At 46.1% G+C, this 27,193-nt stretch overlaps 1 protein-coding gene across 9 annotated transcripts in view; it reads right to left on the bottom strand.

Annotated features, from left to right (window-relative positions):
* Window positions 1–27,193, bottom strand: part of MPP2 (MAGUK p55 scaffold protein 2) — a 670,534-nt gene that overhangs the window by 122,170 nt on the left and 521,171 nt on the right. For all 9 annotated transcript variants that reach the window (XM_069634347.1, XM_069634350.1, XM_069634348.1 and 6 more), the window contains one exon: window positions 2,822–2,953. In XM_069634347.1, the coding sequence (XP_069490448.1) occupies window positions 2,822–2,953 (132 nt within the window). The remainder of the gene's footprint in view (window positions 1–2,821; window positions 2,954–27,193) is intronic.

Below are 27,193 nucleotides of genomic sequence, written 5' to 3'. Positions count from 1 at the left end.
GCGTGGTCATAAGCAGCTGTCTGTTTTTCTTAATTCACAGGATTTGCTGCCCCCCTCTTCAATCTAGTTTTCGTCCAAGATACTGTACTGGGACTGTCTTTTAGCTGTCCCTAATCCTCGATCTTCTCTCTAGGCGCTGCTTTTGACACTGGTTATAATCCAACGATCTTTCTTCTCTTGGTATCTTTGGCTCTGTTCTTATAGAGACCTGCTTTCCGAGTAGTAGTTCATTTGTGCTCTCCAGGAAGGGGCAATGTTTTTCTTCTAAGCTACTCCTGTTCAGTGTTCCACACGGCACATAGTTGTGTCCCCTTTTGTTTATCCTATACACTATACCACTTGCCTCTATAAATTCGGGATTTTTGGATTTTTCTGCAAATTTGTATATTGATGACTCACACATTTTCTTTTATTTTCCAACTTTTACTCTTGAGCTCCATCAACTAATATCTGATTGATTTCTGTCATTAAATCTTCAACACATTTTCATGTTTAAATCCAAAGACAACTGAGATCCCCTTTTTCCAGCTTCAGCTTCTGCACCCTCTACTCTGCCCATCTTTTGTCCTCCTATTTTACTTCCTAATTCAACAGAGGCTCATAATCTGGATTTTATCCTTGCTGCCTCATTTTCTTGACAGGATCATCTACATTGTGTTGCTGCGTATACATATACGTATACATTCACTTTGTCTCTGCTTACTTATTTATTTGGTGCTCATGATTTCTTTATGATCAGTTGCATGTTTCTCTTGTTACTTCAGTTACATCTTCATTCTTTAAGCATTTGCATATAGTTGCAGAGTGTCCTCAGGTCTTTCCTTCATGACGTCACTCTCCGGCTGTCAGATTTTCTTTACAGCTCTTCAAAGCTTAATGTTTCCTGCATATCTTCCACTACCCTTTCAATTCATAGGTACATTCGATACAGTTGTCTGAGTGCATTTCGTCTCTCATACACTTGATGCAGCATTTGGACAATACCTAGTGTCACACATAGGGCTCTTCTACTGCTGTTGCAGTATGACGGCGGTGAGAGGGCGGAGTCTATCAGTGACATACTCGTCTGCTCTGCTACAAAACCAGCTTAGGTAGGCATTAACCTACCACCCAAACAGTCTAACTCAACATCACTCCAAGTAAAGGGAAACTCGCTTCGAATCCTGTTCATTTCGTCTAGGGACACTAAGACATTCAGTCCCTTGGATTTGCCCAAATTTACAATAAAGCCTCAGGCTTTTTCAAACTTGTCTACTTCCAACGTCAACGCTGATAGTGAGTGAGCATGCAACATCATCCCCCAATCGGGATACCGCTAATTTCTGGGTTGCTTCTAATTTTGGTGGGCAGGAGTTCCATTATATGAGCAAAGATGAGGGGGGATAAAGAACATCCCTGTCGGGTGCCTCTAGAGATCAGTACATAACAGGGGGAAAACCCATTAAGATGTATCTTAATTTTCAGAAATTTGCAACAAGCCAAGTCTCTGGATCCAAACCCGAACTTCCGAAGCTTCGCCTGAATGAAGCCTCAATCAACACAGTCAAATGCTTTGTTAGCGTCAAGCATCAGTAGCGTCATTGGTTTTCCTCCCAGACACCCTGCTTCCACAACATCTATAGCTCGCTGATGTTGTCATGCATACTGCGCCCCACTATGAATCCTGTTTGATCCCGGTGATTCAAAGAAGGTAGGGCCCCATTAGACGAGAGGCCAATACCTTAGAATAGATATTGATGTCTTTGGTAAGGAGTCAAATTGGGCTTTAGGAATTGCACACCGTAGCATCTTTACCTGGTTTTAAAATCAAAGACAGCAAAGAGCCACTGATCATGTCCTTCACGGCCCCGAATGCAAGAAGAAATTCAATAGTGCCGTCAGGGGAGCTAACAACTGGGACTTAAAGTTTTAAAGAACAGTGGGCTAAATAAGTCAGGCCCCATGGCCTTCTGATTAAGGAGCGAACGGATAGCCTTATAAATTTCCTCCAGTGTAATAGGGTGATTTTCACTTTTTATGTATTGATTTTTAGCGCGTTCATGCATCAGATTCTGAATACTTCCTTGACCTGTTTTCTCTTTCACCCGTCTCGTTATCTCCATTGTTCTTCTCACTTTCTTCTTTCGACTTAGCGTCCTTTTGTGTTACGTCTTTATTCCGGTCTTCTCTTACTCTATTATTTTTTTTTTACAAAGTACTTATTTGTTATCGTCCACTAGAATTTAATTTGCGGCCTCTATGTTTTAGACTTAGGAATCTTCTTGTGACCGCTTTCACTGTTGTATTTAGTCTGTTGTTTCTGGTGTTAAAAATGTTTCCTTTGTTTATGATTTTGTACAGTTTTGTATGTAACTTAGGGACAACGTGAACACCTTGGAAGCAAGATGACACGAAGAAACACAGGTTCGATCCCCGGGTCCGCACTTAGAAACCTCTGGGTATTAAGCGCGTTATAAATAACCTATCATATCGTATAAGAAAGAATGAATACAAAAATAATGGCAATTTACTGGGAGTGGGAAAGTCCAAGAGGTGGCTGGGGTCGGGCAGCAAATTTGCTTTCCAGCAAGAAGTATCCTGGCTGCCTAGTTTCAACATTAAAAAGGGGGTGCTTAGGGGTCTTCCCATGTAGTATAGAAGGCAGGAGAAAAGCAAATTAAGGGGGTTAGAAAAGGACAAAGTAAGGCACCACACCCACCGCGAGAGCACAGAAATCCGGGACGAACGAGCACACAAACAAAGCTCGGGGGGAACAAGCGTGACCCATACAGGAGGAAATATGTGTAGCAAAATGACCCTGAATCGCACCAACAAATCTTACCTGCCACCAGTTGGGGTCGTCCTGGTTCACAATCTGTAGCAAGTCTCCAGCTGTAAACTTTAACCCTGCCTCTTTGCATGGGATGAGATTGTCGGTGCCAGGGTCATAATCAAAGTGGCACTTCACAAAGACCTAAGGGAAAACAGAGAACAGGGGTTAATGTCTGAGCCATCATAAGGGCGGGACCAGCCAATCAGCTTACCAAGGTATAAATCAACCCAGATCATAGGAGGCACACTAGCCAATCAGCTGTGCAAGTTATAAATGATCCCAGATCATAGGAGGCGGGACCAGCCAATCAGCTCAGCAAAGTATAAACCATCCCTGATCACATGAGGCTGCACTATTCAATCAGCTCAGCAAGGTACAAACCACCCCAGATCATAGGAGGCACACTAGCCAATCAGCACAGCAAGTTATAAAATATCCCAAATCATAGAAGGGGGCACCAGCCAATCAGCTCAGCAAGGTATAAACCATGCCTGATTACAGGAGGCAGAGCCATTCAATCAGCTCAGCAAGGTACAAACCACCCCTTATCATAGGAAACACACTAACCAATCAGCCAGCAAGTTATAAAACATCCCAGATCATAGGAGGTGGCACCAGCCAATCATCTCATCAAGGTATAAACCATCTCTGATCACAAGAGGCAGCACCAGTTAATCAGATCAGCAAGGTACAAACCAATCCAGATCATAGGAGGAAGCACCAAACATCTTAGCAAGGCATAACCCTTCCCAGATCATATGCCCTATGACTGTGAGACGATCAGGGCTTTACAAGTCTTGAATTTACACACAGGCGCAATAGATGCATGCCTAGGACTCCCTTATGACCCAGCATAGGGGGCCTCATTCAGTCCTATGAGCAATGTCTTTGGGCACATGAAACTCGTATATGTTTCTGCATACGCATTCTCTGTGACTTACAGTGTTCCATTTTGTCCACCTTCCTCCCCTCTTCCTGGCCCGGCCATGCAAGAAGGGCACAGGAGAGGTAGAGACCATGTTTGGCATCCCGGCAGTGTGCAGTAGCCTATATAAAGTAAATGCTTTAGGTCCCTAATTTAGACCTTGGAAGGGTGAGTATGTCCCTCCAGTAGTGTGCATTTTGGACATTTTCTTAATGTTTGTGAATGTGACTCAGCGTAAGCATGATGGGTTGGGGGTGGGTAGCTCTGTGTGTTCTGTAAAAGAAAGTATCAGCATGTGACAAAAACATCAGATGTCATCAGAGTGGACAGAATGAGGCGTTCTTTTGTAAACTGAGTAAGGTCTTCCTAAAGCAGGGATCATGGGCTCAGCCAGCTGTAGGCACGGGCTAGTTTTTATTGCAGTAAGAAGCTATTGCACGCTTATGTAAATATTTGCATTTCTGTGGTATTGCACAGCATGCACATTTGCACTGGAGCATCAAAGCACTATAGAAAATTCATCAAGGGGTAGGTCAGATCATAAAGAGGTAGGTCAGATCAGAAAGAGGTAGGTCAGATCTTAGGGAGAAAGATCATAAAGCGGTAGGTCAGATCATAAAGAGCTATGTCAGATCACAAACAGGTAGGTCAGATCGTAAAGAGGTAGGTCAGATCGTAAAGAGGTAGGTCAGATCATAAAGAGGTAGGTCAGATCATAAAGAGGTAGGTCAGCTCGTAAAGAGGTAGGTCAAATCATAAAGAGGTAGGCCAGATAATAGGGAGAAAGGTCATTAAGAGGTAGGTCAGATCATAAAGAGGTAGGTCAGACCATAAAGAGGTATGTCAGATCATAAAGAGGTAGGTCAGATCATGGGGAGAAAGATCATAAAGAGGTAGATCAGATCGTAAAGAGGTAGGTCAGATCATAAAGAGGTAGGTCAGATCACAAAGAGGTAGGTAAGATCGTAAAAGGGTAGGTCAGATCATAAAGAGGTAGGTCAGATTATAAAGAGGTAGGTCAGATCGTAGGGAGAAAGATCATAAAGAGCTAGGCCAGATCATAAAGAGGCAGGTCAGATTGCAAAGAGGTAGGTCAGATTGTATGGTGAAAGATCATAAAGAGGTAGGTCAGATTCTAAAGAGGTAGGTCAAATCATAAAGAGGTAGGTCAGATCATAAAGAGGTAGGTCAGGTGGTAGAGAGAAACATCGTGAAGAGGTAGGTCAGATCATAAAGAGGTAGGTCAGATCGTAAAGAGGTAGGTCAGATCATAAAGAGGTAGGTCAAATTATAAAGGGGTAACTAAGATCATAAAGAGGTAGGTCAGATCATAAAGCGGTAGGTCAGATTGTGAAGAGGTAGGTCAGATGGTAGGGAGAAAGATCGTAATGAGGTAGGTCAGATCCTAAAGACGTAGGTCAGATCATAAAGAGGTAGGTCAGATCATAAAGCGGTAGGTCAGATTGTAAAGAGGTGGGTCAGATTGTAGGGAGAAAGTTCATAAAGAGGTAGGTCAGATCATAAAGAGGCAGGTAAGATTGTAAAGGGGTACGTCAGATCATAAAGAGGAAGGTCAGATCATAAAGAGGTAGGTCAGATCATAAAGAGGTAGGTCAAATTGTAACGATATAGGCCAGATCGTAGGGAGAAAGATCATAAAGAGGTAGGTCCGATCATAAAGAGGTAGGTCAGATTGTAAAGAGGTAGGTCAGATCGTAAAGAGGTAGGTCAGATCGTAAAGAGGTTGGTCAGATCATAAAGAGGTAGGTCAGATGGTAGGGAGAAAGATCGTAAAGAGGTAGGTCAGATCATAAAGAGGTAGATCAGATCGTAAAGAGGTAGGTCAGATCATAAAGAGGTGCGTTAGACCATAAAGAGGTAGGTCAGATTGTAAAGGGGTAGGTCATATCTTAAAGAGGTAGGTCAGATGCTAGGGAGAAAGATCCTAAAGAGGTAGGACAGATCGTAAAGAGGTAGGTCAGATCGTACACGGGTAGGTCAGATCATAAAAAGGTAGGTCAGATGGTAGAGAGAAAGATCATAAAGAGGTAGGTCAGATCATAAAGAGGTAGGTCAGATCGTAAAGAGGTAGGTCAGATCCTAAAGACGTAAGTCAGATCCTATAGAGGTAGGTCAGATCATAAAGAGGTAGGTCAGATGGTAGGGAGAAAGATTGTAAAGAAGTAGGTCAGATCATTAAGAGGTAGGTCAGATGGTAAAGAGGTAGTTCCGATCGTAAAGAGATAGGTCAGATCATAAAGACGTAGGTCAGATCGTAAAGAAGTAGGTCAGATCATAAAGAGGAAGGTCAGATCGTAAGGGGTAGGTCAGATCATAAAGAGGTGGGTCAGATCGTATGGCGAAAGATTGTAAAGAGGTAGGTCAGATCATAAAGAGGTAGGCAAGCAATCATGAGAATTGGGGGATGGAAGTCAAGGGGCTCATTACGCAGTAGGAGGTAACCATGGCACTTTTAGCGCCATGGCTACCCCCTTACCGCATTCCGGGTCGTGTTCCCAGAATAGGGACTTACCGGGTCATTCCGACCTTGGAGGACCCGGTAAGTCCCCATTCCGGGAACCATTCCCCATTCCCATTCGAGCCCCCATAGGGCTCAATGGGAATGGGGATGGAGCTAATAACGGGCCCGCTATTAGCTATGAAGTCCCTTAACGGGTCCCTTCCATAACGGCTGGTAAAACTGAGGAAGGGACCCGCTAAGGGACATCAGAATAGGGTGGTAAGGGATTACCAGCACTGGTGCCCTTACCGGTGCCGGAAATCCCTTACCGCCTACCACGTAATGAGATCCAAAGTGTTATAAGAGGTACATAAGGCCTGATAAAATGTAGTTAATGTTCTTCTTCTCATCTCCTTCCAAATAGCAGCAGCCCCGAAGGAGGAGACGGTCCGTTTGGGTGGTGGGGCATTCACTTGTGTCTAGGGCCGGGCCAAGCTGGAAGGCAGAGAGAGAGAGGACTTGACTGCCGGCGAGTAGCGGATTTGGTGGCACGGGGTGCCCGGAATGAGATGGGCTCAGCTGCAGCGGCACATCAACAAATTGCTGTGTAAGCAGCAAAGGCCGGCCGTCTTGATCATTCACCTAGGCGGCAATGATTTTACAAGCCTGGGTAGGGGGGTTTTGATGAGGGAGATGATGTTCTCATTACAGGAGTTGTCCTCACAGTTGGGGGAAACCGAGATCCTGTGGTCTGAGATCATTCCAAGACAGGAATGGAAGGGAAAAATCGAGGAGGCAGTTGAATGGGGCAATGGCAAAATTTTGCAGAGTCAGAGGTTTCCCCCAGATCAGGCACGGCCTGATCAATTTGAAGTCCCCGGAATACTATTTGAAGGATGGAGTGCATTTGTCATCATTGGTCATGGATCTGTTTTATTGGAATCTGTGCACAAAGCTGCTGGAATTATGAAATTGGAAAGGGGGAGCCACGGCGGGCGTGGACCCACCTTTGGCGTGGCAGTGTTTTGGCGACCAGTGGCAAGAATCAGACTCCGAATGAGCCGTGGGAAAACCAGAAGGGTCTTCACTCTTCTCAGGACCAGTACTTCTTGGGGGCCTAAGCGGCAGGGGCGCTGGTGGTGGCAATAAGGGCTCAGCTTCCCCCGACTAAACTGCACTCCCCCAGCCCAGGAGAAGGGTCGGGGGAGCTCTAGCCTACTGTGGACTTGGTTGGGAAAGGGAACAGCACATTTTGGACACAGAGCAGTCGCTGCATCTTCAGAACTATTTTCACTAAGTTTGTTTGCAGTGTTTTGTGTTTATTATGCTGTGAAAATAAATATGCAGCCTTTTTATGCCAAAAAAGGAAACATGTCTCATTCTGCACCTATCTTGTGGGGGTTAGCAAAAGGGGCAAAAGAATGAGCAAATGTGTTGGTACAAGGATGGACAAATGCCCAGGTCATGGAGGCGTCAACGTAAAGATGGAGGAGGTGCCCTGATAACAAGAGTAGGGTCCTCCCCTCCCACCCCCCTGGGTAAGGGGGAGGTGTGCAGGTCACAGGGCCACGGGGCAGGAAGCCCGCGAAAAACAGAAAAATGCCAGCGAATTGAACAATGGGAGGGGGCATGCCAGGCAGCATATAAGCTGCCCAGCATCCTTCCACAGGAGATTCCGGCTTCAGAAGAAGGACGCCTGCTGCACCGAGGGATCGGTGCTATTTTCATTTTCCACCCACCCTGCTTATGGGACAGCGGTATAACCAAGCTTGGCCGTTGCTGTCGCAGAATGGCAAGGCAGAGTTTTGGCGACGAGTGCCAAGAATCAGACTCCGAATGAGCTGTGGGAAAGCCGGAAAGGTCTTTGCTCTTCCCGGGACCAGCGCTTCTTGGGGGCCTAAGCGGCAGGGGCGCTGGAGGTAGCAATAAGGGCTCAGCTTCCCCCGACTAAACGCCACTCCCACAGCCCAGGAGAAGGGTCGGGGGAGCTCTAGCCTACTGTGGACTTGGTTGGGAAAGGGGGAAGTAAGTTTTGGACACGGAGCAGTCGCTGCATCTTCAGAACTATTTTCACTAAGCTTGTTTGCAATGTTTTGTGTTTATTATGCTGTGAAAATAAATATGCAGCCTTTTTATGCCAACAAAGAAAGCATGTCTCATTCTGCACCTGTCTTGTGGGGGTTAGCAAAAGGGGCAATAGAATGAGCAAATGTGTTGGTACAAGGATGGACAAATGCCCAGGTTATGTGTTTTGTCTGTCTGGTCACACAAGTTGGAAGTTGGGTCTGTTCATGGGCATGCAATATCCATTTGTTTCTCTGCTCTGCGTTCATATGTGTTAGCGTGTAATCTGTGCTTTCTGCACATGTCTGAAGTAATTCTGTTGCTTTGTGCAAGTATGTGTGCTTGTGCATCCGGCATGCGTGGGTATGTTCGGAGAAATCCGGTACTCGGTTGTGTGTGAATTTTGAGCATGAGTTATTCATATCCATTCCTGTTTGTGTATATTCGGCTCTATTGTGCACGAACAAATTAAGGCTACATATTGAAAATGATAACTTCTTAGTTTTGTGCACCAGTGGGCGGGTTGGCCATTAAACAGTTTGGGCCTTTTCACGGTGATGGGCCAGCAGCAGCAGAGGCTCCAGGGCTGTTCTGTGTTGGTTTAAGGCTCCCTCCTTGCATGTGATCACTTCCTTCCTCTTCCCTTTTAAGTCACAGTCAGATTTAGCAGAGACAAAGCTATTCAAAATCATTAGCATAATTAATGAATTTGTGAGACTTTATGGCGCGCCTACCTCCTACAGTCATCAGCATAAACACTAGTCATCCACAGCTAAACCACTTTCTTCCCATGAAGGGCAGACAGCTCACTGTGTTAAATAGGGGTGAGCAAACTTTTTTCCGGTGAAGGCAGTAGTGACGAATCTGGTCTGGATTCTGCTTCTGTCCGATCCGCAAATCAGCCTTACTTTTCTGCAGCCATTGAAATTCCGCACGGTGGGTGCTGTTTCGTTCTCATGTTAGTTTCGTGACGTGCAATGAGAAATTGTGCATGGATCTTTTTTTTCAATCCATGTCAGTTTTGTGACACGAGAATCTTTGTATGTGTAATTTTTTCGATCTGTGGTAGTTTTGGACAGCGGCATGAGAAACTTTGGGCGCTTTTACGCGATCTATGCTTGTTGCGTGCAGCATGAGAAACTTTGCAACTTTTCGATTAACCGTGTTTGGTACATGCAGCTGCTCAAGAAACTTTGCGCCGTTTTTTGGGGGGATTCGTAGTAGGATCGTAGATCGGCACAAGAAACTTCGTACCACGCTTTTTCATTTGTGCTGGGTTTGGGCAGCAGCACAAGGCACTTTGCACAGCTTTTTGTTCGTTTCGAACTAGGTTCGCACAGCGGCACAAGAAACTTTGTGCCGCTCTTTTTGATTCGTACTAGGTTTGCACAGTGGCACAAAAAACATTTTGCCGCTCTTTTCAATTCATGCTAGCTTTGGGCAGGGGCACGAGAAACTTTGCATAGCTTGTTTTGGGTCAAGAGACGGCACAACAAAGTTTGTGCCATTCTTTCCGACACGCAAAGGTGGCGGAGTGGCAAATTTCAGCAAAACTGCGATCTGATTCAGAGCAAAGTATTTTTTCTGAGAACATACATCCGTGTACTGCTGACACAGCCATTCTACTAATGTGTGTACAAGTCTTATTTTTTGTGGCAATGCTTATGAGTGCATAAGCATTCACAGTGTATCTTTTATTCAAACATATTGTTATGTTTGTTGAATTGCCCTCTATGACCATAGAGGGCAATTCAACAAACATAACAATATGTTTGAATAAAAGATATCTATTTACTACAAAATCAAGAAAAAAGTTTGGTATAAATATTTTTTCTTTCCATAAGGGCGCAGAAGAAAAACAGTAACCCAAAACACTTTTGTTTTTCAACCAAAACGGAGTAGAGGAACCGGAACTCCGTTGTTACAATCTTTTGCGACCACCCCGAAAATCAGTGAACATATTAGTAAAACAAACAGGACGCTGAGGTCAAACCCTTGGGAAACCCACACCAGAAAGGTTCCTCAATCATTATTCATTCACAGTGTATGGAGGGCAATAGTTTTAGATTTTACGAACCGGGCTGGAGTCCCTTGCTGCCCAGTGGCCTCCCAAATGAGGTAAATAATCCAATACATGTCTGGGAGACGATACTGCGCACGACATTTCATTTGGGGGTGCATGGCAGGACTTGCTGACCCGCAGCAAGCCCCTCCTACATCTTCCTGTTGGGAATCGAGTACTTATGAGGTGGGAAAAGCATACACAGAGGTACAAGGGCAAAGTGCCCTCACATCCTACCCCCAATTTTCAATAGGAGGAAAATGTGCTACTGTGTTCCTGCAGTCATAATCGCTGCACACGACATGGTTTTATTTTTTGTACATATTCGTGTTTCGTTATTACAAAAAAAAAATGTTTTTTTCTCTGTGCAAACTTTAAATGAGGAAGTAAGGGTCATAGAAAATACCTTGGAATTACATGCAATAAGGGGGTCTGCAAACTGCGGCTCTCCAGGTGTTTTGGACTACGACTCCCATGAGCCCTCACCATTGACTATGCCAGCTATGGTTGATGGGAGCTGTAATCAACAGCATCCCCAGAGCCAAAGGTTGCAGACCCTTTTGGGACCAAAATCACAACAAGGACGTAGTGCCTATCCATCAGCCTAAATCACACATCACCCGGTCTCAATGTTTCCCCCCTTTTCCTACTTAATGTTATCATTTGAGTTGTGCAGAGAATAATGACGCCCCATATAGAAGCTGGTGTTGATACTTCCTCTCAGGGTTGAAGAAGTTTTGTCATGATAACACTTTTTAAAGTCCTGCTCTAACATGCTGTGTTTGGGTGGTATCCCTCTGTCTTTGGTCCAACAGAGTCCAAAATGAGGCGATAACATCCTGGCCGGTGTGCTGACCCAGTCGGTAATGGCCAGATGCGCACTAAGGAACTGAGCAAAACGAGGGCACTTAACAGGGTAGCAATGCAGGTACCAGCACGGTCAGGCCACCAGCCAGGTGATTATCACCATTTGTACCCATGATGTGACAACACGGGTGCTAATGGTACATAATTGCCAACATGAGCCATTCTAATCTGTAGGTACTTGTCCAGCCTTGGTTTGTTTTCTTTGTATTCTGGGAATTTTAGTTCTGCTTTTCCATTTTAAAATTCAAACTACAAGTTCTAGAATGCACAGAAAAAGCAGGCCTGGAAAAACACCTACAGTTTGGAATGGGTCATGTTGGCAACTATGAGGCTATGTTTCTAAAACGTTTTCTTTGATGCAACACTGCACCATGAGAGGTGTTGCATCAAAGAACAACCATTAGCAATTCCAACAGTTTGGGCTTTTGTGTAGGCATGGGAAAAGCACTTGTCAGGCACTGCCATAGTGCTATTAACTGACCATTAATGGTAGCAGGTGCAAAATAGCGTGAGTACCTGGGCATCTAATATCAGTGCCTGGCAAATGCCTAATACTTATATACAAGCCAAAACTGCTGACTTTGCCAATGCGTGTTTTTAACAGGACTTCAGTGAAGGACACCATAGTGCTTATAAATCACTCTTTTCCATTTGCATTACTGTAGGGAAAACATCTGGTCAGGGAAGTCAGTTCGGGGAGGCCTGGCAGAGCCCTATTTTAATGTCGCTATTAGGACACTGCCATGGGCTGAGCCTGGATAGCCCTGGCCCACTTAAAGACCTGGATGCGGGTTTGTAACCCTTTGTCACAGAGAAATCCAGATTTCTCGGGTCAAATGCCTGTCTTGGGACTGACTCTTCTCCAGAGCTCCAGACCTTCTGGCCTTCCAGAGGCAATGGCCAGTTGGGGAAAAGTGATCTCTTTCCCCATAAAGCAGTCTGCTTCTGTGCTCGATGGGAAGATGCCAATTTAGTATGGACTAATGTGATGCACAGGGGTGATAGTGCATTAGAACCCTATTTTTGCTGCATACATTGAACATCTAGTTATGAGTCAGAGAGAGGAGGGGGGAGAGAACAACTGAGCAAGAGAAAGAAATGAAAGGGGCAGAAAGAGAGAGAGAAGGAGAGAAAGGCAAGATTATCAGAGAAGGAGGAAGTACACTAGTAGGAGAGAGAGGAGAGCAAATTGGAGGAGAGAAGTGGCGACGAGAATATGAGAATATGTCAAAAGATATAGTCATAGAGAGGGGGAGAACAAAGAAAGGGCATGAAGAGAAAGGTCTGAAGAACTAAACACCAACTAGTGAGAGGAGGGATGAGTGACAGTGAAAATGAGAGTGGGTGAAGTGCTTACTGTCACGCGGGGCACCACCTTTCATTCATGGCTTGGGATAAATCCCAGTGAAAGGCAGGGCCTGGATAACAGCCCTTAAGCTGCCAGAACTCGTGTCCTGCTAATCCCCAGCAGCTGGGCAGCACTGCCCGCTGCTATGGGACACTGGGACTGCTCCTCCCCCGCCCGAGGTCTCTTCATTTAAGGTTTCCAAAAGTCCCCATCCCTGGGGATGGCCTCCCTCGCCCCAATTTCACATGTTATGCTGTGCTGGGACTTCTAAAGTGCAGAGAAGGTGCCAGGGCCTTTCAAACTCTTCAGTTGAAAATGTCCCTCTAGACTCAGCCCACCCGAGTTGCTGCCCCTATGTTGGCAGTCTTATCGCAAAGCAAAGTACTTCTTTAAATCAGTACATTAAATGTGCGCTTTGCATCACCTTTGCTTGCACCGGCAGGCTGTCACCTCCCTCGGGCCTTGCAGTATCCATCAACGTTATTATCACTTGTGATATGTGAAATGTGCTTGTGCACTTTTGGTGACTTGCATCTATTGTACTTTGTTTTCCATAAGTCACCCTACAAAACCAATGGCAAACTGTCTGCCCTTCTAGCCAAATTTTCACAAAATGTGTGCTGTATAATGCACCATTTTAACCCATTATTCAAAACATTTTCTCATGCGAAGGGGAAGAATCCCTGGGCCCCCCTAAACACGTTTTTATTACTTCGGGTCCCCTCGCTATGTTCAGTCTCAATCACATATTTGTAGCAAATATTTACACTCTCCAATAAAACAACTCACCAGCCACCACTAGTGGCTGGTACATTTTGGGTCCAGGCACCGCCCCCTTCTTTCTACCCTAGGTGAAACATTTAAGCTTTGATTACAAAACATATTTACTTCTTTCACTTGTAGTAGTGCATGCCCCTGCAGCAGTATTATCATCATGGGCATTGCGCACACGTGGTGGTCCGGGCCGGCTTGGGGTGCCCCTATGTTGGCAGTCTTATCACAAAGCAAAGTACTTCTTTAAATCAGTACATTAAATGTGCGCTTTGCATCGCCTTTGCTTGCACCGGCAGGCTGTCACCTCCCTCGGGCCTTGCAGTATCCATCAGCGTTATTTTCACTTAGTTGCTTTTCGACTACATTAACTCCTTGTTGGAAAAGATCTTAATAGTTTTTCAGTGGAAAGGTACTGTTTCAGCTGCTCCCCACTGGCTGCCTTTCTGTGTTCCATAATGAGGCAAATAAACCTCTCCTGGGATTATTTGCAGCTGCGCCCCACCCTTGCATTCCCTTATATCTCCATTGTAATGGGTGCACCTCAGAGGTGCCTCAGACCGGTTGTTCCAGCTGCAGAGAAGCCCCCCAACATCATTTTGAAATGTGCTCCCACGAGCCCTGTCACATCTTCAGCCGTCCCTGTTAAAGTACACCTCTGCCATTCACACAACCTCATGGCAGTGCTGGCCTTCTTGTATGATCTCTGGATTTGTGAACTGGGGTGGTGGAAGTCATGGGATATATATTAGGCGTAGGTGAGGGGCATGTCTCAATCTCCATGAAGATTCTCACACAGCACCCCCCACAACATAGCCCAGAAACCCCTTTACTTAGACGCCGCCCACCCTGATGAGTCTCCAGCTTGGGCAAGTGTTGCATGCCCTCTTCCTGAAGGCATTCTGCCACACAGCCCCCTAGCTGATGACCACCATGACTCCTCACTAGTGATAACCTCAGGCCCTGTAACACAGGGACGTCATTTGGGGGTCACCAGGGTTCGCAGCTGCAACCCCTGTGTTCTCCCTTGCTACCCCTGCAATCTCGCTTGCTACCCCTTGCTACCACCAGGTCTGGTGGTGCCCTGGCGAAGTGTTCACCCATCAGGGTGAAGGCTAGGTCGTGGCCTCGCAGCGCGAGAAGGAAGCACTCAGTAAGGGTTGGAGCTGATCGTGGCATGTGGCAGATGTCCCGTGCCACGTTCAGCTCCAACCCTTTGGCTTCCTCGCAGCTCATATACAGGAACCGGGAAGGTCTACCAGCCTTGAGCGACAGACTAAAGCTGGAAAAACAGGAAAGATGGCTTCTTTTAAAAGAAATGTGATGTGCATGTCACATGTATGTTTGCGCTATGGGTCAGTGAGTGGTGGGTGAATGAGAAGAAATGTGAGAGTGTGTGTGTTTGAATGTTCTGGGTGGGTGAGTGCATGCCTGTGTAGATAATGCAGTGAGAGTGGATGTAAGAGAAGGTGTATGAGTGAGTGACTGGTGGGTGAAGGAGTGTAATGCGATAGTGTGTGTTTCAATGTTCTGGATGGAGAATGCAGTGTAAGAGGACATGAGAGAACGTGTATGGGTCAGTGAGTAGTGGGTGAATGAGTAGGAATGTGATAGTGTGTGTTTGAAAGTTCTTGGTGGGTGGGTGCGTTCCTGTGTGGAGAATGCAGTGCAAGTGAACGTCAGAGGTTTATGGGGGAGTGAGTAGGAATGTGAGTGTGTGTGTGTTAATGTTCCGGGTGGGTGGATGCCAGTGTAAGTGTATGTGAGAGAAGGTCTATGGTTGAGTGACTGGTGGGTGAATGGGTATGTATGTGATTGCGTTTGAATGTTATGGGTGGATGGGTGCATGCCTGTGTGATGAATGAATGTGAGAGGAGATGTATGGATGGCTGAAAGGGGATGCGTGTGTGTGTGTGTCTCCAGCATGAACATGTTTTTTTATGCTGGCATATATTGAAGAGACTGGCATGACAATACATTGAAAAATGCGCATGTGCACATTTGGTGACTTGCATCTATTGTACTTTGTTTTCCATGAGTCACCCTACAAAACCAATGGCAAACTGTCTGCCCTTCTACCCAAATTTTCACAAAATGTGTGCTGTATAATGCACCATTTTAACCCATTATTCAAAACATTTTCTCATGCGAAGGGGAAGAATCCCTGGGTCCCCCTAAACACGTTTTTATTACTTCGGGTCCCCTCGCTATGTTCAGTCGCAATCACATATTTGTAGCAAATATTTACACCCTCCAATAAAACAACTCACCAGCCACCACTAGTGGCTGGTACATTTTGGGTCCAGGCACCGCCCCCTTCTTTCTGCACTAGGTGAAACATTTAAGCTTTGATTACAAAACATATTTACTTTTTTCACTTGTAGTAGTGCATGCCCCTGCAGCAGTATTATCAATCATGGGCATTGCGCACACGTGGTGGTCCGGGCCGGCTCGGGGTGTGGCGTGCCCTGTGCTTTGTTAAGGAGCTTGGGAGGGGGAGCTTCAGCATGGCATGCAGGGGGGCCACAAAGTTTGCGCTATTCCCCTGATTGGGCTCTGCTTACCTTGAATGCATTCAAGTGTGATGTGAATGTTTGAGAGGGGATGCAAACTCGACCAGGACCTTGCTCTGGTGCAACGCTGTTTAAGAAAATAAGCTTTGGACATGGAGTCTCAGAAGTGAGAGAGCCATGGAGTGACCCACCCCTCACCACTTGATCTCCTTCTTGGAAAGTGCTGTGTGCAAGCTTCATTCATGGGCCGGTCCTGGGTAGTTAGGTGGGGTCATTGAATAACGCACCTCGCAAATAGAGCTCTGAAAATCGTAGATGCATGGAGCCCACTCTTGAGAGAAGTGCAGACTCCCCTCTCCCCACACCTCACCCAGTTAAAAAGAATGAATAAGAGTCATGTATCAAAGCGTAGGACTTAAGGTGTTATCTTTGGCTCTGGGTTGTGGGGGACAACATTTGGTTGCTTGTCACATAACGTACAGATAATGCACACGGAGACAGATGGCCTCAGCTTACACCAGCACAATAGGTTTCTTCTATCGTAGTTGTAGCTGACTCATATACATTTATAACCAGGAAAGTTTGCTGATACAAAATCCTGGTCAATGATTTAATTTTCAGGCCTTGCTCATGCAGCATTATGCTACCGGGTGAACAGACAACGCACACCTTCCAAGGTCAGTGCTTTTTTGGCTTCAATGTCACAGATAACGAGTACTTCTGCGTCCATTGATCTATAGATGTTTCATACTATAGCCTGCGTTAGGGAATTTGGTTACCCTGCTACAAGTACTGCATTAGGTATGTTTTACATGTAGGCTCCACGTCGAATCTGGGAAATTACATTCCCCAAATGTATGATCGTGGACAAATCTCGCCTCCCTCTGTGCCTCGGGTTCTTATATCTGGCTGAAATGAGAGTGCTTGGAAGCACAGTCGTTAGACGCATCTGAAGGTCGTTTGCCATCACTTGCTGTGATGTCCCTTGGGGGCGGGGTCAAATTACATCACTTCCTGTGATGTCCTTAGAGGTCAAGGGTTGTGTGATTTAATTTCCGCTAATCCTGGCATTTTGGTGAAATGACGTTCCAGCTGTCGCACAGACCCCCAGACCGTTGATTCCCACACACCACTTCACACTTTTGAACACTGCTGGGCTAGGGTCTGCCCCACCTCCTCAGTTTAAAAGAGCACTGCCCACGGCAACAGAGAGGCCTGCAACCCACTGAATGCATAGTTCTTAACCTCTTATATTTGTACAGTGGGTCCTCAGGCAATAAAAAGCTGGTCCCACTTGAACTTCCCACTGAAATGTATTGGACCGGATACATTTTTTGCAAGAAACAAGTCCATAGCTCTCAACTCACACACTTTTGGCGGGTGTCACCGGCTGTGTAAACAGCTGACTCACTCGCCAAGCATCCTGCACGCCCATTCACTTCAATGGGCTCTGCCAAAAAAACTAAATCAGGTGTTTTCACCCACCTTGGCGACGCAAAAGGTGGAGAGCGATGCAAGACGCTTATTTGACTGAAAATGGGGATAAATGGGGAGTCGTCTCTACAACATGAAGAACACTTCAAAACTCAAGACACAGAGGCAGCGCGATTCGTTGTAGGGCGCAGGCGCATTGACACATCAGATTCTTCCAACCTTTTCCGTTGAAATGGTCCTTGATCCTGTGCGTGGTGTGGGAGGAAGTAACCCCCCCCCCATGTTGTCAGCCAAAAGTCTTATAACACAGCAATATATTACTTTCTATATTCCTTATATTCTGGGGCTTAAAATTACCTCTTTGCAGCACTCGCCTTGTGAGCTGCGTTTTCTGGAGCCCTTCTTGCCGTCACTTCCCTCGAGGTATATAGAAGTGTTATCACTGCGTTGACTTTTAAGAACGGTTCCTCCACATCAGCCACTTGCTGGCAAAGAAGGATGTCTAGCTTTTCAGTGGGCATTTGGTGTTTCAGCTTTCTGCTGGCTGGCCATCTCGTGATAACCGGCGCCTATTAACCCCCGGCTGTATTTCGTTGTTTCCATTATAATGTATTCACCCAATGGGTGTCACCATGTTGAAGTTTGCACTCACACATCTTCAGCCAGGCGTGACAATGCTTCTTTGTGACCACATGTCAGCTGTCTGTGCCATCACAACTGTCCTCCCTAGAAAACATGCGGGCAATGCTGATGAGGTGATTGGGTCGAAACCAAGGGCATCATACATGAATGGGATAATGTGGAGAGGAAAAAGATTTTCAGCTGGTCTTGAACACTTTCTGACCACCCATCTGCTATTGTCTAGAAATGGGTGCACCAGAAGAGACAGTGTTGGTGAGGTGGTTAGCAGCCAGGCCTCACACTTGACCAGGACCCAAGTGAGGGGAGGGAATCATTTATCAGCAGGGGTGTTGCTAGGTCTGGAAAAGATCCGGGGCTACGCTAATGTCGGGACTCAGGGCTGGCTAGCCTTTTGGTTGCAGCCCCTGAGCTTCTATCCGGGGCTACAACTAAAAGACCCGGGGCTATAGCCCACCCTGCCCCCACTAGTTACGCCTCTGTTTACCAGCGCACGCAGTGCTACGCTGTGACCGCTTGCCCAATGGTTACTAGAAATGTGCACCCAGAAGCCACCAGAGCAGCAGTGCTGAGGTGAGAAGGTGCCCACGTGGAGGGATTAGGGAAAACACTTTGTCAGTGTTATAGGCGGAAGCTTTAAGAGTTGGCTAGTTGGAAACACTCAAGAACGTGTCACTCCTCTCCTTCGGTCTCACTGGAGGCTGCCGCCGTTCTAGTGACACCCCCTTCCTTGCCCGGTGCCACATGTGAAATACAGAAGGTATGAAAAGGAGACGAGATTGCCTGAGTCAACTTTCTCCATCTGGCTGCAGCTCTGGGTATCTTCCTCATCGACGCCGACTTTTCCGAGTGTGCTCGAGGGTCGCTTGTGCTGTGTGCCTTTCCCATGTCCCGGACTCCAAAATGTGCATAATTTGCATAGCTCCACACACCTCACTGAAAGGACAAAATGTGCTCTGAACCCACTATTTGCATTAGAATTAGGAACACATACATTTGACTTTTGTTTATCTTTTTATAGTAGTGTTTAATAGTGTAAGTTATTTGCTTACCACAAGGCACTTGATTTTGTGTTTTAGAGATGAGGCAGCAAAGTTATGCTTTTTTTTATTCTGGGCTGCTGAAATCTGCAAACTTAAAGAGGTCACAGGAGGTCAAACTCTGTGATTGTTTGGTAGAAACAGAGCTCAGTAAAGCTACTGTAGATGAAAGTCTTGCTTTGCATCTGAAAGAATCATCACTTTGTCTACGTGATGACCTTGTTCCTCTGCTTGGGTTTCCCCAACACTGTTGCGGCCTCGAGGGTTTTGTGCTTTATTGCGTTCACAGCTATGCATCCATGCAGCATAGCTTGCCAGGCGTAGCACAAAATTTCGGGGACCCCCTGGGAGTCATGCTGAAGGCCCCCCCCCAGCTCGGCAACAAATCACAGGTCACGTCACACTCTGGGCCGGCCTAGATTACCACACTTGCGCAATACGCATTAACGTGCTGCTGCATGGTTATGCTGCACACTGCACCAGTAGAAAGAAATAAATGTGTTTTAATGCATTATGCAGCACACTTTCTGAGAAAGCCTAGAACGACAGAGCATTTGCAATTATTTTGTAGGGTAACACCAGTCCATAAATCCATGGTATGCAAGTCACCAACAGTGCATAGGAACGTTAATGTTTAAATTAATTGAATGATTTGCTATTAAACGTGCCATGCCACAATGGAAACATGTCCAACTGGCAGCACAATGTAGACCAGTCTAGACACATAATAACATATTACAGTAAAGCATGCCAGGCCACATTTTGACACACTGGTTGCACCAAAATGTCAGTCGAAGCAATAACAGTTATCATGGTTATTTTATCACAGATGCCCAGAAAAATATACAATGCCACAGTAAGAAACGGCTAGTCTGGCAGCACCCAAATGCCATTCTAGTCAGCTAATTACACTTAGAAGGACTGCTTGATCAGGGATGTCAAACTAATAAATGACTAGACTGGCTGCACCAAAATGCCTCTTTAGCTACTAATACCACATATCATGCCTGCTCAGCCAGAACATGGATGAACGTCATGATTTATCGCACAATCCCACCCCGCCCCATGCCCCCAGACATCCCCACTCTCTCCCACCCCCTGCCCCAACCCCCAAAATCAGCTCCTTGGGCCAGAATTACCTCCCCTGCCTCTTCCTTGTACAGTGCTTATGTAGGAGGTACCTTGCCTCATAGGTAAGTAATGGGAAGAGGGGGAGTGGGACTAGGAGTAATGAATATTACAGGTAACTAAGCCAGGCATTGCCTCCATGTCCCTCTACCACATCCCAGTACTTGTGTATGAGGTAAAATGCCTCATACAAAATTACTGGGACGGGGAACAATAGTGCTAGGAGTAAGGAAGATTACAACTAAGTGATCAAGGCATTAAACGCAAGCAGTGGCGCAACACCACATAAAACATTTCACTTTTAGTACCTGGATTCAAATAGGCGATTGAAATCGGAATGTGGGTTTAGTACTTGCATGCCAGGGGAGTGATTGGAAGGGTAGAGAGGGGACAGGAGACTGCTCATTCTCACAGCTCATAAATGGGTGCTTTGAGACTTAAAGGATATAGTTAACTGCTTGTAACATTGAAGCTGCACTAGAATAATCTCATTAGAATGTGTAAGGAAGTTAGATGCCCCCACACAAATAAGTGTGCCCCTCCTCCACCATCTGTGAAGTTGACACTTTTCTCAACATTAGAAGGGTTAGGCCCAGGGGCGTTGCTAGGGGGGGGCTAAGAGGGCTATAGCCCCTGATCTTTTGGTTGTAGCCCCGGATAGAATCTCAGGAGCTACAGCCAAAAGACTAGCTAACCCCCAGTCCCAACAGTTCCGACATCAGCTTAGCCCCGGGTCTTTTCCAGACCTAGCAACTCCCCTGGTTAGGCCTCCACCCTCAAAATATAGGTTTTTTTGCACCCCTGAACACAAGCACACACACCATTCACCATACATACACGTGCAACCAGCCACCCATACAAGTAAGTGTGTAGCCTTTCACCATACAGGCACACCCAGGCAGCCATCCTTACATTTAAGTGTCCAAACTTTCACCATACAGGCACAGCCAGGAAGCCACCCATAGATTTAAGGGTGCACCCTTTCACTATACAGGCACACAGGCAGCCACCCGTACATTTAAGTGTGCATCCCTTCACCATACACTCACTCATGCAGCCACCTATACATTTAAGTGTGCACCCTTTCACCATACACTCAAACAGGCACACCCAGGCAGCCACCCCTACATCATACACTCACTCATTCATGCACGCTACATTATGTACATATTACACACACACACACTTACATGCATGCACAGACATTTAAAGAAAATACATGTTCTTACCTTTAATCTGTTGGTCCAGGGAACAAGGCCTTCAGCTCCCTGCAGCAGCCAGGAACGCTTGTCCCCGTCATCTGCAGAGGATCTGGAGGCCTCCATGTCATTGGGTGGAGGGAAGTCCTATTACTTCAAAAATAAATGGTTTCTTTTGAAGTCACTATGACTTCATAAAGAAATTATTTCCGATAAAGGACTGAACCGTAACAGATTTTTTTTTTTTATGAAGGCAGCTTGACTTCAAAAAGAAACTATTTTTGAAGTCTTAGGGGTCCCCTCCCCCACCTCAGAACATTGACATTGAGGGTCCACAGTTGCCGCCGGAAACTGAAGGGTCAATGCAGAGGATCAAAGGGTGAAGAAAATAGAGAAAAGAACCCTGCTGCTGCCACGCAGCATCAAGGACCAGTCCGGTCCAGGGGTAACAGCAGTTCTGGTGGCTGAAGAGTGCAACTAAGGTCTAGTGACAGCAGCAGGAAACCCGAGGTACCTTTCTCAGGTGCTAACATTCTTTGTCGCACAACTCATGGCAAGTTTTTTTTAACCCTTTAAATGCCAGCGACGAGCCGGCTCGTCGGTAAAAACCGCTCCAGGTTGCCACTGACGAGCCGGCTCGTCGGTGGCACTTAAGGGGTTAATGAGGGGGAAATGCTGGCGGGTTTGGGCGGTGAATACCGCGATTTAAAAAAAAAACCATTGGCACTGGGGGGGAACCTCAATGGCACTTAAGAGGTTAATCCAAAAACCGTAGTAACCCAGGCCTGTTGAATGGTACCAGTGCTCTCTTATTTCAGTGCCTTGAAGGACTGAGCAAGGACGGGGAGAAAACAGAGCAAAGAGGAGATCAATTGGGAAAGGGGAATGGCCAGAGAGTGACCAGGGGTGGCACCTGCTAGCCCTGGTATAATAATAATAGTTTTATATTTTTATAGCGCTTTGATCTATATTTACATACATTATTATTATTACCCAATCGAAATTGGCACTCACTCTATCGACCTCGGAAGGATGAAAGTCTGAGTCGACCTTGCCCGGGATTTGAACCTGTGGCCTGCAGATCAAAAACAGACCACAGCAACAAGCATTATTGGCCACCACAGGTGCCAACCATTATCCTAAGCTATGATCATTATGTGTGGGCGCCCATGTTAAGTCAGTGCCCCACTTGGGCCAGCCCAGGCAAACGAGTCTGGACACGCTACTGAACTGGGGGTTGGTACTTGATTTAATATGCACTAAGAAGCATACGCTAGAGGCTTAGGACAGGCAGGTCTTTCAGGTGAGGTCGCCGGGGGGTCTTCACAATATGACCTTACTCTGACTTCAGGACAACTGGCAGTGGGAAATGAGCATTTCTTTTCTGTACGTGCCTGAGCGGCATGTTTGGCCTTAAGAGTCCTCCCAGTGTGCCCACTCTGACAGGGCCTATAGCTGTTCATACTTTCGCCCTGTTGCCTCTGATGTGTTGATTTCTGTCAATGCCTGAGGCTTTATGTCTGCAACCTCCTGCTGGGCCCATTCACACCTCATGAACATCAGACTGGGATGCACAGTTCAATAGAGTGAGGCTGCAAGTGTCAAAAGCTGTCTGCAGCCATATGACCTGGAGCCACGCTTTTGCAAGAGTGGTGTTGTTTCCTTTTTAAATAATTTAGCAGTTCATCACCTCTAGTGCTAAGCACAACGCTTTAAGTGGGGTGGGGTCGAGCCCCTGCAGGCTCAGAAATATGGTTCTCAGGCAGGGCCCTGCCAGGGCTCACTAATGTCTGGCAACCTCGGCCACTAGAGGACAAGGCTTTTTTCTAAAGCCTGAAGCCCCTGCTCATGTGCGAGAGCTTCAGGTTTCTGAAAAAAATTGACTTTTCTCCAGAATGGTGGCACTGGAACCGGCAAGGCATCCCTGTAATCAAGCGATGCCCGTGGGCCGGTGCCACCATTATAGTATAAAAGGTGGGGCTATTGGAAGCAAAGGCCTTTTTTTCCGAACGTCTGAAGCTCCCACACAGAGGTTTCGCTAGGAGGGCGGCTGGGGGGCTATAGGCCCAGGTCTTTTGGTTGTATTACGCTTAATGTCTGTTTCGTCCTGGGCTAATTTTCAGTTACAGAAGATATATTTGGAAATGGCAGGGCTCTGGGAGCAAGCCCTGCTCCCAGGGTCGGACTGGGCCATATATCAATGAAAAAGTGGCCCAAAGTTGCTAATGGCTATTCATTCCTTTTGTGACACTCAATAGTAACCAAAGGTGAGTGTTTTGATAGTGTGAATCAAATTGTGCATTTTAAAGAATATTTATTCAGCAACACTGGTCAAACCTACGAGCCACAGAGTTAATTAACTCATCAAATTGGCCAAAAAAGTGGCCCACTTTGACCCAAAAAAAACTGGGCCACACCAGCATTTTGTGTTTTTGGTTCGGCCATGGGCATTTTACCCTATAGGCCAGTCTGAGCATGCCTGCACCTTTCCCAAGTGTGGCTAAAACGGTGCCCATGTGAAAGACTGCCATACGTACACCGTTTCAGCTTGCCACACTTAGGAAATGAGCAGGGCTTCCTAACAGAGCCCCGCTGTGCACTGGCTCCTTGTTCCGCCGCAGTAGCTCCGGTTGACAGGTTAACTCTGGATCCCCAGAAGCTGCTTTTAGAGCCTGCTTATCCAATCTTAATTTCAATCCCTGCTACTACACCTGAGTTTAGGATGCAAGAGGGGGCCATTTGAGTTTTCAGTTTTTCAAACCCCCCCCTGCCCACAGATGTCCCCAAATTTTGTAGGGTAGGAAGACTGCAGGAACAGCAACAATAACATGATCGTGCAACACTACATCCCTTCCTTTCATCCGCAATTCAAATTGACGCTGCTTTCAAATGTAGCAATTGTTTTGGTGCCTAGTAAAGAAACATGCCTTTTGAGGAAACACTGAACATAAGTACGATGTACTGAGTACAGAGAGAATGGCGATTTAAAATAAACCTGTTTGTTTAGGGCGATCAGCGTTTAACGTATTTCTACATAGGCAATTAAAGACCATGGACCTCATTACGAGTTTGGAGGTAGCCATGCCGTTTCTACCGGGTCCAGGTCCCGTAAAATGGGAATTACCGGGCCATTCTGACCTTTGCGGGCCCAGTAATTCCTATTCGCGGGACCCGGACCCGGTACATCCCCATTCCCATTTGAGCCCCCATAGGACTCGATGGGAATGGGGAGGATGGCAACAGCGGTCCCGTTAATAACAGGACCGTTGCTAGCATCCTGTTCTGCTAGTGGGGCCGCTCTGCACGTCTGGCCTGATCAGGCGTACAGAGCAGCCCCGCAAGCAGAACTCGGAATGTGGCGGCAAGGTAACAACGGCGCCGGTAGCACTACCAGCGCCATTGTTGCCTTACCGCAACACTCATTATGGGGCCCAAAGTTTTATGATCAAAGAATTCAAACCTAAATTCATTAGCAACATGAGTTTCTTCTACATTCACCAAAACAACCAAAGACATGTCAAGTGCCCCATGGTTCCTTAAAGTCCATGTTAAAGCAAAAATGTATTTTGGACAAACAATTCACCCCTTGTAACATTTGGTAAGAACATTTTCTAGTGTACTGAAAAAGACTACTATACAGATACAATGGAATCTAAGAAGAGGCATGTCTCTCCACTTTGTGAAGCAGGCACACCGACATGTCCGCAGCGGGGGAGGATGCAGGTGGGGGGGGGGTCCCACATCCATGTGCTGCTCTAACTGGATCCTGCAGGTTCCCATACTGAGGCTCCGGGACAAAGTGCAACTAGACAACCCCGCAAGCAAGGCCAGAGAAAAACGAAAAATACCGACACAAACAACCAGCAAGTTCTCCTGAAATGTTTGGAAACAGTAATGTCAGACCGGGGTTAGGCCTAGTTCAAGTACAACACATAATCTGGTAATACTGACTTCAGCTATAAAGTATGCATGGAAGAGGAGGGAGATAAACGTCTATTGTGCATTTATTGACTTCTCCGTAGCCTTTGATTCTGTGCTCAGGAATAGGATGTGGGACAGGTTAAGCTTGAGGAAAATACCAGTGGGCCTCCTAAGAATGCTTATGCTATTATACTATGAAACAACTGTTTGCATTCGGTTAGATGCCCAAGGAAAACTGTCTGCCCTAATTCCAACTTGCTGTGGAGTTAAACAGGGCTACATTGTGGCGGCATCCCTGTTTAACTTATATCTAGCCGATATGCAGCAGCGGTTTATGAATTTAGCAACATGCGCCGTTAAGATAGGTTCTTCATCTGTGGGGTGCTAGGCCTATGCAGATGACCTGTTGTTGTTGGACCATACTCCCACAGTACTACAGAAGATTTCCAGATGCGTTGGTGGATTATTCAAATAAAACTGGGCTGCAAATTAATATTGAAAAACGTAATATGATGGTCTTTTCTGCATAAAAAACCCAAAAAATATGTGTGGAAAATTAATACTAATAATCTCGAACAAGTCCATCACTACAAATATTTGGGTGTGTTAGAAGATGACAGGCTCAAACTGGATAAGCACTGGACGTCAATTAAAACTAAGGGCCTCATTACGAGTGCGGCGGTAAGGGGTTAACGGCATCGGTAAGGATGCCGGTGTCGTTAACCCCCTACCGACGCATTCCTAGGTCCCTTAGCGGGTCCCACTAAGGCCGCCTGGTCCCTTAGCGGCCTGGGGAGCCGCTAAGGGACCTTGGAGCTAATAACGGGCCCGCAATTTGCGCTATTTGCGGGCCCGTTATTAGCTCCTTCCCCATTCCCATTGATTCCTATGGGGGCTCGAAAGGGAATGGGGAATGGTTTTCAGAATGGGGACTTACCGGGTCCTCCAAGGTTGGAATGACCTGGTAAGTCCCCATACCGAGAACCCGGACCCGGTATGCGGTAAGGGGGTAGCCATGGCGCTAGTAGCGCCATGGCTACCTCCAACCTTGTAATGACCCCCTAAGTGCTTAACACCTGCCTACGCAATTAGCACGTTCCTTGGTAGAAATTTTGGATTTTCGGCTTATGCAGTACGGATGTTGTACACTGCAAAAATACGATCAATGTTATTATATGGCATCGAAATATGGGGATACAAATACCAGGCGTTATTGAAAAAGGTTTGAAGCTATGCTAATCTGTAAACTTATGCGGTTGCCCCGCAATATTACAGTGGAAATGTGTACCTTGAATTTGACTTAAAATGTATAGCATCTGAGTGTAACAGTAGATCTGTAATGTGTTATGAAAATCTTATGGCGCTAGATAATAATACTATTATTGTCATATATGTGCAGGCTTTCCTAGGAATTGATGGCTGCACCGCTATGGGCACGTTTGGAGCCATTAAAACTATGTCTGATAAATGGGCAGCTGGGTTTGAGCACACCCCTGGGCATAGTTTTCATACACAGTTTAAAGGCTGGCTAAAAAAGAAAATGGCAATATACAGTTATGAATGTCATGTTGTCAGCTGGCCACGAAGACTCATAGTGGCTCATTTTGCCAATATAGGATGTTACGAGAATTTAAGCCTTGGTACATAATGGCATACCCCAGGCCACAGACATTCAGATATTATCGCATGATGAAGTTCAACCACTGGGAGGCACTTGAGATGAAAGGGGCAAGAATGTGTCGATAATGTGGCTGTCAGGTTCTTGAATCCTTACATCATCTCCTGGTGCACTGTGAAAGTCTCTCCGGGTTGCGTAATACGTTTTTATAGTCTTATAACAATTTGATTGATCCAAGTAATGTCTCGGATCTATGGATGAACTTTATGAAAGGAGATGACATTAATTTTATTTATTTTATGGTTACATTTTATCTGAAAATAGTAGATATTTAAACATTTTTAATATTACTGTTTAGTAAATTTGTGATATTTATTGAAAATCATGATAG

This window comes from Ambystoma mexicanum, chromosome 13, assembly GCF_040938575.1.
Source record: "Ambystoma mexicanum isolate Mex_15411 chromosome 13, UKY_AmexF1_1, whole genome shotgun sequence".
Classification (NCBI taxonomy): Eukaryota; Metazoa; Chordata; class Amphibia; order Caudata; family Ambystomatidae; genus Ambystoma; species Ambystoma mexicanum.
Note: the sequence above shows the minus strand (reverse complement) of the source record. Positions and strands in the feature narration are given on the sequence as shown.